This window comes from Oncorhynchus nerka, linkage group LG25 (genome assembly GCF_034236695.1).
Source record: "Oncorhynchus nerka isolate Pitt River linkage group LG25, Oner_Uvic_2.0, whole genome shotgun sequence".
Lineage (NCBI taxonomy): Eukaryota > Metazoa > Chordata > Actinopteri > Salmoniformes > Salmonidae > Oncorhynchus > Oncorhynchus nerka.
In genome coordinates, this window is record NC_088420.1 from 18,667,149 (window position 1) to 18,681,110 (window position 13,962).

Here is a 13,962-nt window from a genome sequence, read left to right on the forward strand (position 1 = left end):
TAGATTGCTGTAGAAACAAAATAGGTCAATCTTTGTAATGAATGAATTAGTTGAGTATGTGGGGGCAAAGGACAGTCCTTTAGACAAGACCCTTACACAATCAGACATTCTTGCTGTGTTCTTGTGTATTATAAAACAGATGTCTCTCCTAATCTTAACACTTTGCCCAGTCATATCCAAGGTTACAACTACCTTTCTAGGGGTTCTGATGCTTCTAGCCTTGAGATGCATTTATCAAATATCACCCATATTTCACTTAACGTGAATAGTATTGCTTATTATTCCTAGTTCCTTCGTCTAATCCCTGGTGCACATGACAAGACTAAAGCCAGGTTAGGCTCTATGCACAGTAGACAATAGTCTAGTCGCCACATTCTAACTACATCGAAACAAACAATCATCCACCAAGGGCCAATCCTAATTATCATCTCCCATTGACATAAATGCAATATTTACATGAAAATAGGAGCAAACGTGTCCAGATCTCAAATAGGATTTGAAGAGAAAAGCCACACCGCTCAACCATAAGGTCACCAAATAAGGTTTATTTTCTTGACACAGGTTTGAATATAAAGAGACATAAAAAACACGTGGTTCCTATTTACAGGTATCTCTGGCACATTTAACCCCAATGACGGCATGATCACCGCCTCTCCAAACAGCGATCTTTGAAATACAACCCTATGGATATCCAGTACTTCATCTGTCCCCCAAAGAGATCTGCTAAGAGGCAGCAGTGTCATGCAGGCTAGTGTCCAAAGGCTGACCTGAGGTCAGGGTTTGCGGTGATAATGGTCTCAGGACAGATCTCAGGACAGTGTGGAGGGGATCCTTCTCCAGAGGCCTCCGCAAAGGCAGTTCTTGATCCAGCGCTGCTCCCACTGCTTCATGGCGTTGGTCTTGTTAGGCGAGCGGAGCATAGTCACACAGCCACACCTGAGATGGGGGAGGGAGAGAAAGAGAGAGCGAAATAAAAAAGGTGGAAAGCCACCAAAAGAAAGGTAGGCAGAGAGAGAGTGAATGTCAACACAGGCATGGTCAGACTGAAAAAGCAACACCAGGAAAATTGTTACTTGGACAAAAAAAAAGGTTCTTAAAAATAATGAAAACGTAAAGCGGTAGAGTGATATAAAAATGAAGGAAAAGCAGGAAGTGTTGGGGAGTGGGTCATAGAGGAAGTGGTGTGGTGTCTGACCTGGTACAGGCTTTGCTGTCCTCTGTGGGGCAGACTCCCATGTAGAGACAACGTAGATGATCCATCCTCTGGACCCCCGGGCTCCTAGATACACACACAATGAATATATTGACCAATGGCATCTGTCAGGAAGGCTTCACCTGAGCTTTGACTGAAATATTAGCAATATTAAGCAGAAGCACATTTACTACAAACAGATGTCAAAAGGACAACTGAGTGCCATGTGGGCCAAATGCCAAGAGTGGGCTAAATGCCAAGAGCACTACACCTACTTCTAACCCTAAAGAGCCTACCAGGTGTCAGAAACACCTTTTCTCCTGAATACCATCTAGCCCTCTCCTGAGGCCTCACTCTTACCTGGAGAAGACCTCCACCTGGGGTGTGGAGTTGAGACCCGGCAGGCTGTAGGGCTTGCCAAACTGAAGCACTCTTACCTGGAGAAGACCTCCACCTGGGGTGTGCAGTTGAGACCCGTCAGGCTGTAGGGCTTGCCAAACTGAAGCACTCTTACCTGGAGAAGACCTCCACCTGGGGTGTGGAGTTGAGACCCGGCAGGCTGTAGGGCTTGCCAAACTGAAGCACTCTTACCTGGAGAAGACCTCCACCTGGGGTGTGGAGTTGAGACCCGGCAGGCTGTAGGGCTTGCCAAACTGAAGCACTCTTACCTGGAGAAGACCTCCACCTGCGGTGTGGAGTTGAGACCCGGCAGGCTGTAGGGCTTGCCAAACTGAAGCCGCAGCGGGTGCTTGCCCTGCAGCTTGCAGATGATGCCGTCGTTGACGGGCAGCCAGTCCATGCTGGGCACCAGCAGCTGGCTGGGCAGCAGGCAGCATTCGTCTATCAGCGGCTCATCTGGCTCCTGGGGGTGGCCCTCGTCCCGAGCTGGAAGGGGGATACATGGGTGAAGGCCAGGTTCACATACAGAGACAGATTGATGGCCGTAAGGTCTAAACAGATGCATAGACACATTGACAGAAGAATGGACAGAGTAGACTCATATACAGACAGACACAGACCGATGACACTGTTATAACTTTTTAATTACCGTTCATATATTTATTTATTTTTTCCTCAACTTTTTCACTCCGGACGCTTTATCTGGACACGATTCGTCAGGACCTCCAACAGCCGAAGCTAAGTAGTAACATTAACATGATGCCTTCTAATTGCAGCCGCTGTGCTCGCCTTACGGCGAGGATAGCTGTACTGCAAGCCCAGCTTCAGACGCAATCGTTAGGCAAGGGTAATTTTAGTGTAGGAAAGGATGAAACAGCGTCTGTGCCACCAGTAAGTACAGATAGTAGTATAAATCCCCTGGCACAGTCCCCGCAGCCGGACAATTTTCTCACGGTTTCTGGAAGGAAATGCTGTAGGAACGCTCAACCGGTGTCGCTCATTCAGCCGACAGAAACTTTCAACCGGTTTTCCCCATTAAGCAGCGGGTCGGTGTCAGAGGCCGAGCCTTCTCTGGTCTCTACTCCTCCCGTTACGGGGTCTGAGACGCCGAAGCTTCCCACCATTAGCTCTGACAAATTGAAAACTCTAGTCATTGGCGACTCCATTACCCGCAGTATTAGACTTAAAGCGAATCATCCAGCGATCATACACTGTTTACCCGGGGCAGGGCTACCGACGTTAAGGCTAATCTAAAGATGGTGCTGGCTAAAGCTAAAACTGGCGAGTGTAGAGAGTATAGAGATATTGTTATCCACGTCGGCACCAACGATGTTAGGATGAAACAGTCAGAGATCACCAAGCGCAACATAGCTTCTGCGTGCATATCAGCTAGAAAGATGTGTCGGCATCGAGTAATTGTCTCTGGCCCCTCCCAGTTAGGGGAGTGATGAGCTCTACAGCAGAGTCTCACAACTCAATCGCTGGTTGAAAACTGTTTTCTGCCCCTCCCAAAAGATAGAATTTGTAGATAATTGGCCCTCTTTCTGGGACTCACCCACAAACAGGACCAAGCCTGACCTGCTGAGGAGTGACGGACTCCATCCTAGCTGGAGGGGTGCTCTCATCTTATCTACCAACATAGACAGGGCTCTAACTCCTCTAGCTCCACAATGAAATAGGGTGCAGGCCAGGCAGCAGGCTATTAGCCAGCCTGCCAGCATAGTGGAGTCTGCCACTAGCATAGTCAGTGTAGTCAGCTCAGCTATCACCATTGAGACCGTGTCTGTGCCTCGACCTAGGTTGGGCAAAACTAAACATGGCGGTGTTCGCCTTAGCAATCTCACTAGGATAAAGACCACCTCCATTCCTGTCATTACTGAAAGAGATCATGATACCTCACTTCTCAAAATAGGGATACCTCCCTTACTTCAAAGGCAATTATAGTCAATGAACTAATCACTGATCATAATCTTGATGTGATTGGCCTGACTGAAACATGGCTTAAGCCTGATGAATTTACTGTGTTAAATGAGGCCTCACCTCCTGGCTACACTAGTGACCATATCCCCCGTGCATCCCGCAAAGGCGGAGGTGTTGCTAACATTTACGATAGCAAATTTCAATTTACAAAAAAAAAAATGACGTTTTCGTCTTTTGAGCTTCTAGTCATGAAATCTATGCAGCCTACTCAATCACTTTTTATAGCTACTGTTTACAGGCCTCCTGGGCCATATACAGCGTTTCTCACTGAGTTCCCTGAATTCCTATCGGACCTTGTAGTCATTGCAGATAATATTCTAATCTTTGGTGACTTTAATATTCACATGGAAAAGTCCACAGACCCACTCCAAAAGGCTTTCGGAGCCATCATCGACTCAGTGGGTTTTGTCCAACATGTCTCTGGACCCACTCACTGTCACAGTCATACGCTGGACCTAGTTTTGTCCCATGGAATAAATGTTGTGGATCTTAATGTTTTTCCTCATAATCCTGGACTATCGGACCACCATTTTATTACGTTTGCAATTGCAACAAATAATCTGCTCAGACCCCAACCAAGGAACATCAAAAGTCGTGCTATAAATTCACAGACAACACAAAGATTCCTTGATGCCCTTCCAGACTCCCTCTGCCTACCCAAGGACGCCAGAGGACAAAAATCCGTTAACCACCTAACTGAGTATCTCAATTTAACCTTGCGCAATACCCTAGATGCAGTTGCACCCCTAAAAACTAAAAAAATGTCTCATAAGAAACTAGCTCCCTGGTACACAGAAAATACCCGAGCTCTGAAGCAAGCTTCCAGAAAATTGGAACGGAAATGGCGCCACACCAAACTGGAAGTCTTCCGACTAGCTTGGAAGGACGGTACCGTGCAGTACCGAAGAGCCCTTACTGCTGCTCGATCATCCTATTTTTCTAACTTAATTGAGGAAAATAAGAACAATCCGAACAAATTCCTTTTTGATACTGTCGCAAAGCTAACTAAAAGCAGCATTCCCCAAGAGAGGATGACTTTCACTTTAGCAGTGATAAATTCATGAACTTCTTTGAGGAAAAGATTATGATTATTAGAAAGCAAATTACGGACTTCTCTTTAAACCTGCGTACTCCTCCAAACCTCAGTTGTCCTGAGTCTGCACAACTCTGCCAGGACCTAGGATCAAGAGAGACGCTCAAGTCTTTTAGTACTATATCTCTTGACACAATGATGAAAATAATCATGGCCTCTAAACCTTCAAGCTGCATACTGGACCCTATTCCAACTAAACTACTGAAAGAGCTGCTTCCTGTGCTTGGCCCTCCTATGTTGAACATAATAAACGGCTCTCTATCCACTGGATGTGTACCAAACTCACTAAAAGTGGCAGTAATAAAGCCTCTCTTGAAAAAGCCAAACCTTGACCCAGAAAATATAAAAAACTATCGGCCTATATCGAATCTTCCATTCCTCTCAAAAATTTTAGAGAAGGCTGTTGCGCAGCAACTCACTGCCTTCCTGAAGACAAACAATGTATACGAAATGCTTCAGTCTGGTTTTAGACCCCATCATAGCACTGAGACGGCACTTGTGAAGGTGGTAAATGACATTTTAATGGCAACGGACCGAGGCTCTGCATCTGTCCTCGTGCTCCTAGACCTTAGTGCTGCTTTTGATACCATCGATCACCACATTCTTTTGGAGAGATTGGAAACCCAAATTGGTCTACACGGACATGTTCTGGCCTGGTTTAGATCTTATCTGTCGGAAAGATATCAGTTTGTCTCTGTGAATGGTTTGTCCTCTGACAAATCAACTGTAAATTTCGGTGTTCCTCAAGGTTCTGTTTTAGGACCACTATTGTTTTCACTATATATTTTACCTCTTGGGGATGTTATTCGAAAACATAATGTAAACTTTCACTGCTATGCGGATGACACACAGCTGTACATTTCAATGAAACATGGTGAAGCCCCAAAATTGCCCTCGCTAGAAGCATGTGTTTCAGACATAAGGAAGTGGATGGCTGCAAACTTTCTACTATTAAACTCGGACAAAACAGAGATGCTTGTTCTAGGTCCCAAGAAACAAAGAGATCTTCTGTTGAATCTGACAATGAATCTTAATGGTTGTACAGTCGTCTCAAATAAAACTGTGAAGGACCTCGGCGTTACTCTGACCCTGATCTCTCTTTTGAAGAACATATCAAGACCATTTCGAGGACAGCTTTTTTCCATCTACGTAACATTGCAAAAATCAGAAACTTTCTGTCCAAAAATGATGCAGAAAAATTAATCCATGCTTTTGTCACTTCTAGGTTAGACTACTGCAATGCTCTATTTTCCGGCTACCCGGATAAAGCACTAAATAAACTTCAGTTAGTGCTGAATACGGCTGCTAGAATCCTGACTAGAACCAAAAATTTGATCATATTACTCCAGTGCTAGCCTCTCTACACTGGCTTCCTGTCAAAGCAAGGGCTGATTTCAAGGTTTTACTGCTAACCTACAAAGCATTACATGGGCTTGCTCCTACCTATCTCTCTGATTTGGTCCTGCCGTACATACCTACACGTACGCTACGGTCACAAGACGCAGGCCTCCTAATTGTCCCTAGAATTTCTAAGCAAACAGCTGGAGGCAGGGCTTTCTCCTATAGAGCTCCATTTTTATGGAACGGTCTGCCTACCCATGTCAGAGACGCAAACTCGGTCTCAACCTTTAAGTCTTTACTGAAGACTCATCTCTTCAGTGGGTCATATGATTGAGTGTAGTCTGGCCCAGGAGTGGGAAGGTGAACGGAAAGGCTCTGGAGCAACGAACCGCCCTTGCTGTCTCTGCCTGGCCGATTCCCCTCTTTCCACTGGGATTCTCTGCCTCTACCCTGTTACGGGGCTGAGTCACTGGCTTACTGGGGCTCTCTCATGCCGTCCCTGGGGGTGCGTCACCTGGGTGGGTTGATTCACTGTTGTGGTCGGCCTGTCTGGGTTGGCGCCCCCTTGGGTTGTGCCGTGGCGGAGATCTTTGTGGGCTATACTCGGCCTTGTCTCAGGATGGTAAGTTGGTGGTTGAAGATATCCCTCTAGTGGTGTGGGGCTGTGCTTTGGCAAAGTGGGTGGGGTTATATCCTTCCTGTTTGGCCCTGTCCGGGGTGTCCTCGGATGGGGCCACAGTGTCTCCTGACCCCTCCTGTCTCAGCCTCCAGTATTTATGCTGCATTAGTTTATGTGTCGGGGGGCTAGGGTCAGTTTGTTATATCTGGAGTACTTCTCCTGTCCTATTCGGTGTCCTGTGTGAATCTAAGTGTGCGTTCTCTAATTATCTCCTTCTCTCTTTCTTTTCTCTCTCGGAGGACCTGAGCCCTAGGACCATGCCCCAGGACTACCTGACATGATGACTCCTTGCTGTCCCCAGTCCACCTGGCCATGCTGCTGCTCCAGTTTCAACTGGCCTGGGCCCTAGGACCATGTCCCAGGACTACCTGACATGATGACTCCTTGCTGTCCCCAGTCCACCTGGCCATGCTGCTGCTCCAGTTTCAACTGTTCTGCCTTACTATTATTCAACCATGCTGGTCATTTATGAACATTTGAACATCTTGGCCACGTTCTGTTATAATCTCCACCCGGCACAGCCAGAAGAGGACTGGCCACCCCACATATGCTCTCTCTAATTCTCTCTTTCTTTCTCTCTCTCGGAGGACCTGAGCCCTTGGACCGTGCCCCAGGACTACCTGACATGATGACTCCTTGCTGTCCCCAGTCCACCTGACTGTGCTGCTGCTCCAGTTTCAACTGTTCTGCCTTATTATTATTCGACCATGCTGGTCATTTATGAACATTTGAACATCTTGGTCATGTTCTGTTATAATCTCTACCCGGCACAGCCAGAAGAGGACTGGCCACCCCACATAGCCTGGTTCCTCTCTAGGTTTCTTCCTAGGTTTTGGCCTTTCTAGGGAGTTTTTCCTAGCCACCGTGCTTTTACACCTGCATTGTTTGCTGTTTGGGGTTTTAGGCTGGGTTTCTGTACAGCACTTTGAGATATCAGCTGATGTACGAAGGGCTATATAAATAAATTTGATTTGATTTGATAACTTAAGGCATCTCTGGCACATTTAACCCCACATAGCTACATACACATAATATATAGTCCACAGATACACATGTTCTCCTCATCCTTACAGCAGAGCCAGAGCTTGGTGAGCAGGCGGAAGAGCAGCGACATGCTGTCCTGGTTGTCCGAGGTGGCCGTGTAGATGGGCAAGCAGCCAGGCTTCAGAAGGCCCCAGATGCGGATCATCACCATCATCTCCCGCAGCATACCCAGGGACCAACCGTCGCGCAGAAAACCAAAGCCGGGACGCACGACGGAGCCCTGAGACAGGACAAGGGTTAAAACAAGAGGTAGATAGCACAGAAAGACAGACAGAGACAGAGTAACACTCTATTCTAGCATCAGCTCTACATACAGAAGGACAGAGACAGACAGAAGAACACTTTACTAGCACCAGCTCTACATTTGATTGAACACTACATTGTTTCAATATCATATCTTAAAGTGTTTCTGGTGTAACAATGCACCCTTTTTCAGCATGTTGTGAAAGGCCTACATTGGTAGCTCTGTGAGCGACCTACATTGGTAGCTCTGTGAAAGGCCTACATTGATAGCTCTGTGAAAGGCCTACATTGATAGCTCTGTGAAAGGCCTACATTGGTAGCTCTGTGAAAGGCCTACATTGGTAGCTCTGTGAAAGGCCTACATTGGTAGCTCTGTGAAAGGCCTACATTGGTAGCTCTGTGAAAGGCCTACATTGGTAGCTCTGTGAAAGGCCTACATTGGTAGCTCTGTGAAAGGCCTACATTGGTAGCTCTGTGAAAGGCCTACATTGGTAGCTCGATTCATAAAAAAAAACACCTGATTGGGTAGGTTGGCCATCAGGTACAGCACAAAGTCTCCCACCCATTGGATGAGCTGCTGCAGAGACTGGAGAGGGGGGCCGTCCAGCACAAATTCCTCAGTCTTCAGGTTGATCATCACCTTATCGATATCTATTGAGGGGGTGGAAGGTCAATCTTCACCAGAATCACTGAAGTCTTCAAATAAAAACGACACGCACTGTAGATACTAGCAAGCTAATAGGACGGCAAACAACGCAGCCTTAGCCTTTAGTCTGTTCAACAATAACAAAAGTCCTGTTCAGTTAAAACGGACAATAATTCATTTTTTCAGCCTCACGTTAAGTGAAATTGGTGTCAGAAGTGGAATCCGTCTATTCATTGATTATACAGGTATAAATGGTAGTGATGCTAGTCCTCCTACCAGTGTCAGTGTTTTTGGAACATATCTCTGCCAGCCTGTCCCCGGGGCTCTTGTCTGGAGTGTTGAGGACGTGGGGTCTCAGCAAGGACTTGAGGGTGGAGCTAATGGCGATGAGGAGGAGCTTGGCGTGGAAGTCGCAGGCTCGCGCAGCTGTGGCCGATGACAGCTTACAGAGGGAGGCCTTAACCGCCACGATACGTGTCGAGAGCACCTTCCACACACAGATACTGGATATTAGAAAAACAAACAAACAAAAACACTTCCATCTATTGTCACAAATTAGTTTACAACAGATTTCAGTCTGTCTGACTGAAAGCTTGGTTCTTGCTCATCATGGCCCACCTACCTGCTGCAGAGCTTGGTTCTGGCTCATCACGGTCCACCTACCTGCTGCAGAGCTTAGTTCTGGCTCATCATGGTCCACCTACCTGCTGCAGAGCTTGGTTCTGGCTCATCCCGGTCCACCTACCTGCTGCAGAGCTTAGTTCTGGCTCATCATGGTCCACCTACCTGCTGCAGGGCTTGGTTCTGTCTCATGTACTCCTCATGCAGCTTCTCCACCAGGTTATGGACCATGCCAGGCTGCACGTGGAGCAGCACGTCCCACCAGTCGTAGCCTGTCACCATGCAGTACTCCAGCAGGAACAGCAGGTGGCGCAGAAGTGTGTTCATGTCCAGCATCTGGCCCATGGATGGAGATACGCGAATCATGTGCAGCTGAGAAGGGAAGAAGAGCCAAAAGAGAGATATGAAAAATATGGATACAAATATTGTTCATATCTGAGGGATGGTCGGGGACAGACACAAGTCATGAATAAGGACATGGATAGCTTGCTGTTGTAAGAGAGGATACATTTATTGTATTTGTTTCATACATTATTGCCTGCAGACCATAAACTCCTGTAAGATTTAACACCAATGGCTGGGGTGTGTATTCAAGGGACAATTTTTCCCTTTTCAAAAACTTAAGCCATCTAAGCTTTACAACCTCAAATCCAGAGTAGCCTTCTCATCTTTATAAAAGGGGGATGAGGTGCTAATATCGTACTGTGAGACATGTAAGATCACAGTCAACGGATCTCAACACATTGCTACACTCTCACCTTGCCGTGGTTGTCCACTCCGGCCAGGGCCAGTGAGGTCCAGGAGAACTGCAGGGCCTTGAAGTGGACGGTTGGGCCGCCGGGGCGCTGTCGCTTTATGGCCGGCTCATCACCGGGCCGCTGGGAGGAGCCCGAGGAGGATCCATAAAACACGCCCATGGTGTGAAGGGACAGCCGGTGGAGGATCTGGATACTGCCGTCGTGGAAGGCTAGAGCCAGGCCTGGGAGGGACCACCACACAGAATCACATCGATTGAATTGACTTTATTGATCTCCAGAGGGAGGCATTGAGAATGACCCCAGCAGCACAGACCGGGGCAACACAGTAAGTGTATAACATTCATCACTTTCTTTGCCATTATGCATTATGTGTTGTTACTGTGTTGTTACTACTACTATATTGTGTGGGACACACAGGTAGGTACCACTTCCCTAACATGTTTCTTGAGCATAGAACCACTTTCTTTGGTAGGTTTAATAGAGCTACAAACCACCATTCTGTAAAGGTGTATGCTGCCACCTGGAGTGCTCAATAGTAGATCTGGAGGGGGAATGACGGGTTATTTGGCATAAGCACATACCGAGGCCTGGGCAGAACTTGGTGTCCGACGCCACCTTTAGATCAGTGTTGGAGATGGAGATTGGCAGCTTTGGCAGAGCCACGGCCGACACGCGGTCCAGGTCATTGGTGGCCGAGAGGATGCGCCATTTCAGGATCGTCGGCTGTTTCTCGCCCACTGTGGGGATGGAGAGAGGAAAGGGTGAGTAAGGGGTGTCTCTTTATGGGGGCATCTCAATTGTAGAATAATGTATTGTCTCCTTTCGTTTAACTGCATTGATCTGAAAACAAAATGGAGGATGCCTAAAAGGGAATTTACTGTCACCTGTTTAGTTCTTTAAAGTGGACAACAATTGGAAACAACTTCAAAATATTGAGATGCCCCCTATAAGTGACCTACAGTAATACTTATAATTGGGCTGAGTGTGCTCTTCCTTGGTTTATCGTTCTCTGTCTTACCTACTGGTGAACGATGTTGGAATATGTTATTGACAGGGAGGCCTTCCTTCCGCAATGACCAGCACTCCACGATGCTGCCCATCTGACTGGAGGCACACAGCAGCACCTAAAAGAGTATTCATATTGCGGTTTAGTCCACACACACACACACAACACTACACTACACTGTTTGAATGCACATTTGGCATACTGGTAAGTGATAAAGCTGGAAAGAATTCAAAATAAAGGACACTTGGAAAGCAACGTGTTCACAGTGTCTCTCTCACCTGCTCCGAGTTCTCCCTGGTGAGGAACTTGAGGTGTGTGACAGCCGGGTACTTGTCTCTCCTGACCGGGTCCGTGGTGCAGCGCATGAAGAGCGAGGGCAGCAGCTCAGTGTCGATGCGACACTTCTCGTTGACCACGCTCACGCACACCTTGATGTAGAGTTGGGACGACAACGGAAATTTAAAATCACGAAAAGTCAGTGATATTATTGCAATAATAGCACTACTTAATAACGTATGTTGGAGTAAAACTTCACATTATCGGATGGTAAACGCTCTTTACAAGAAAATAAAAAGCGTTAGCATTTGAACAGTATTATTTATAGACTTTTCTGAGACAAGGCGACTGGCTAGCACTTCTTGTGGTAGCCAGTAATGATAAGAAAAACAAAAATAATTGTGTAATATCATCGCTAGCTAATACCTACCTTGTAGAACTGCACAGGTGATGAGCTGCTGCCATCCGTGGCCGCCACCACAATGTTACCCCCGCCGGTGAAGGCGATGTCGGCCAGGGCTACGCGGCCCCTAAGGCGACACAGGCTCTCGCTGGCTGTGAGCAGCTGACCGTTGGGCTTCAGCAGGGACACGGTGACCAGGCCGCTCACTGTCACTGCCAGCCAGCCCTCCATGGGCTTTCCCCCAAACAGCGTGAGTGACGGTGAGAACTTGACCCGTGAAAATTTCTCACCGAAATTGGTGGAGCCCGACTGGGGGAGGAAGATTGGAGGAGAGGTAGAGCGAGAGTGGGGTGTGGCACATTTCAACAAACGAAGTGGCAAATTACAGTTATATGTCCTAGTATATATTGTTATATGCTTGTTAAATGCTGTTGTGTGCAGTGCTCCACAGCCAGTGTACAGCACCCCCTGCCAAATAATGGCATATACAGTATTGTCTTATCTCAAGAGGTAGCTTAGACTAGAGATTAAGAGCGTTGGGCCAGTAACCGAAAGGTTGCTGGTTGGAATCCCTGAGCCGACTAGATGAGAATTCTGTTGATGTGCCCTTGAGCAAGGCACTTAACCCTAGTTGCTCCTGTAAGTCACTCTGTATGACTAAAATGTCAAATAAAAAAAGAGCTTTAAACTGGTCTATAAAATACTGACATGATAATAAATCATAAGGTCCACACAGACAGTTAAGAAGAGCTGGTAGACTGTGTGAAGATGAGAACAAGCTGGTGGACCATTACCATCTCCACATGCAGAGCCAGCTTAACTCCATTGTGCAGCCAGGACAGAGCTATGATGGGGTCTCCGTCCTCTGCACTCCCTAGTGAACTCTCCCAGCTGTTCACCAGGTGATCTGCCATCGCCCAGCACTTGATCTGCCCATCTCCATCAGCAGACAGCAACCTGGAACCTATGAATGAACGTAGTCATAGGTTCACACACATTTTAACTCAATACACTAGGGACACTTCTTGGCATTGTACTGAGTTCCACATCAGTCTACTTGGACTGATAGGGCAGTTGCACCTTTAAGAGTAGTTTTAGTGGTTACTATGTTGACCCACCTGATTGGTCCCACTCCAGACAGGATATGACCTCGCCATGTCCAGAGTTAATGGAGTACACATCCCATGGGTGTTCTGTGTCAATGATGTGGACCATATGACTGACTTCTGAAATAAAGCAAATCACTGTGATCACTGCAGTGCATGTTCTGCTAATCAAGTTATGAGGCATTGACTTACATATGCAAAATTATATACAGATATATGGGATCAAACCTGATACTGGAAATGCGATTTGTTCCATTTCACATTTCTACTGTGCTCTTGCTACACACAACAAAATGGTCACAAGATCAGTACCAAGCACATTTGTGTACCTTTCTCGTCTTCCTCATTTTTTAGGTCTGTGGTAAAGGCAACGAGGTTCCTGCAGGACCAGGCACACACCAGTGGGATGGAAGGATAGTGGTTGCTCTTGGGTCTCTTCTCCCACTCACAAACATAGGCAACCTCCATCATTCAACCATATGCTTTTCCACTGGTTGTGCAAGTGTCCTTGTCCAATCAGAGAAATGTTCAGTCACCTTCATGTACTTGATTGCACTTTGCAGCTATATCACAAACAAGACACAGAATTCGATGTCAAATTTACGTTACTTGCATCAGTCTTCTTCGAGCTAACACTGTCACCTATGTTAGTTAGGTTAGCTACTGTGTTAGTCAACGTAGTTATATATGTGTACAGCTAGCTAAAACGCATTAGCTGCTACTTCCATTAGCAGGTTTATAGAGCTAACGTTAGCTAGCAATATGATAATGTAGTACGTTAGAACCAAATCATGAAGCAACTACATCAAACGAACTTCTAATAATATAGCTAAATGCCTTATTTATAGAGGTAATGGGTTAGATTTTAAATCTCTAACGTTAAATAAATAAATTTACTCTACCATTCATCCTACAAAATGTTACATACAAAGATGGTGCGGTAGGACCCCTGACAAGCGAATTTAGGCGTATTTTCAGTTGCCTGCAGCCTTATTCTTTTGTAAAAACGTTAGAAATGTATTTGGTAGAGTACACTTTCATCGAAAATGAATAACAAGTTTCATCTAGCATATTATGTTTACTATTTGGATATGACTTTTTCTATGATCTCTTTATAAAAATGTGTATGTATTGCCGGTCCATCTACAGAGGGCGCTCGCGGGGGAATCGACTCT

General features: G+C 46.4%; 1 protein-coding gene across 3 annotated transcripts; it reads right to left on the bottom strand.

Moving 5' to 3' along the window:
* Window positions 1–525: 525 nt before the first annotated feature.
* On the bottom strand, window positions 526–13,791 carry LOC115109124 (mediator of RNA polymerase II transcription subunit 16). Of its 3 annotated transcripts, none has more exons than XM_029633729.2 (16): window positions 13,690–13,791; window positions 13,117–13,350; window positions 12,800–12,904; window positions 12,476–12,645; window positions 11,709–11,990; window positions 11,281–11,430; window positions 11,015–11,120; window positions 10,578–10,733; window positions 9,997–10,217; window positions 9,404–9,610; window positions 8,894–9,104; window positions 8,489–8,622; window positions 7,756–7,948; window positions 1,861–2,077; window positions 1,196–1,279; window positions 526–936 (listed from the first exon to the last, which is right to left on the bottom strand). In XM_029633729.2, exons 2-16 carry the CDS (start codon window positions 13,256–13,258, stop codon window positions 810–812), a joined length of 2,505 nt encoding a protein of 834 aa, XP_029489589.1. In that variant the 5' UTR covers window positions 13,259–13,350; window positions 13,690–13,791; the 3' UTR covers window positions 526–809. The 3 variants fall into 3 exon arrangements, with proteins under 3 accessions (XP_029489589.1, XP_029489588.1, XP_064865705.1); XM_029633728.2 differs by having other exon boundaries at window positions 12,800–12,907; XM_065009633.1 differs by lacking the exon at window positions 13,690–13,791 and having other exon boundaries at window positions 12,800–12,907; window positions 13,117–13,665.
* Window positions 13,792–13,962: the final 171 nt, after the last annotated feature.

Coding starts and splice junctions, on each gene's coding strand:
- LOC115109124 (XM_029633728.2), bottom strand. CDS start 13,258: ATGATGGAGGTTGCCTATGTTTGTGAGTGGGAGAAGAGACCCAAGAGC. Junction 12,908..13,116: donor AAATGAGGAAGACGAGAAAG/GTACACAAATGT, acceptor GCTTTATTTCAG/AAGTCAGTCATATGGTCCAC. Junction 11,121..11,280: donor CCAGGGAGAACTCGGAGCAG/GTGAGAGAGACA, acceptor ATACTCTTTTAG/GTGCTGCTGTGTGCCTCCAG.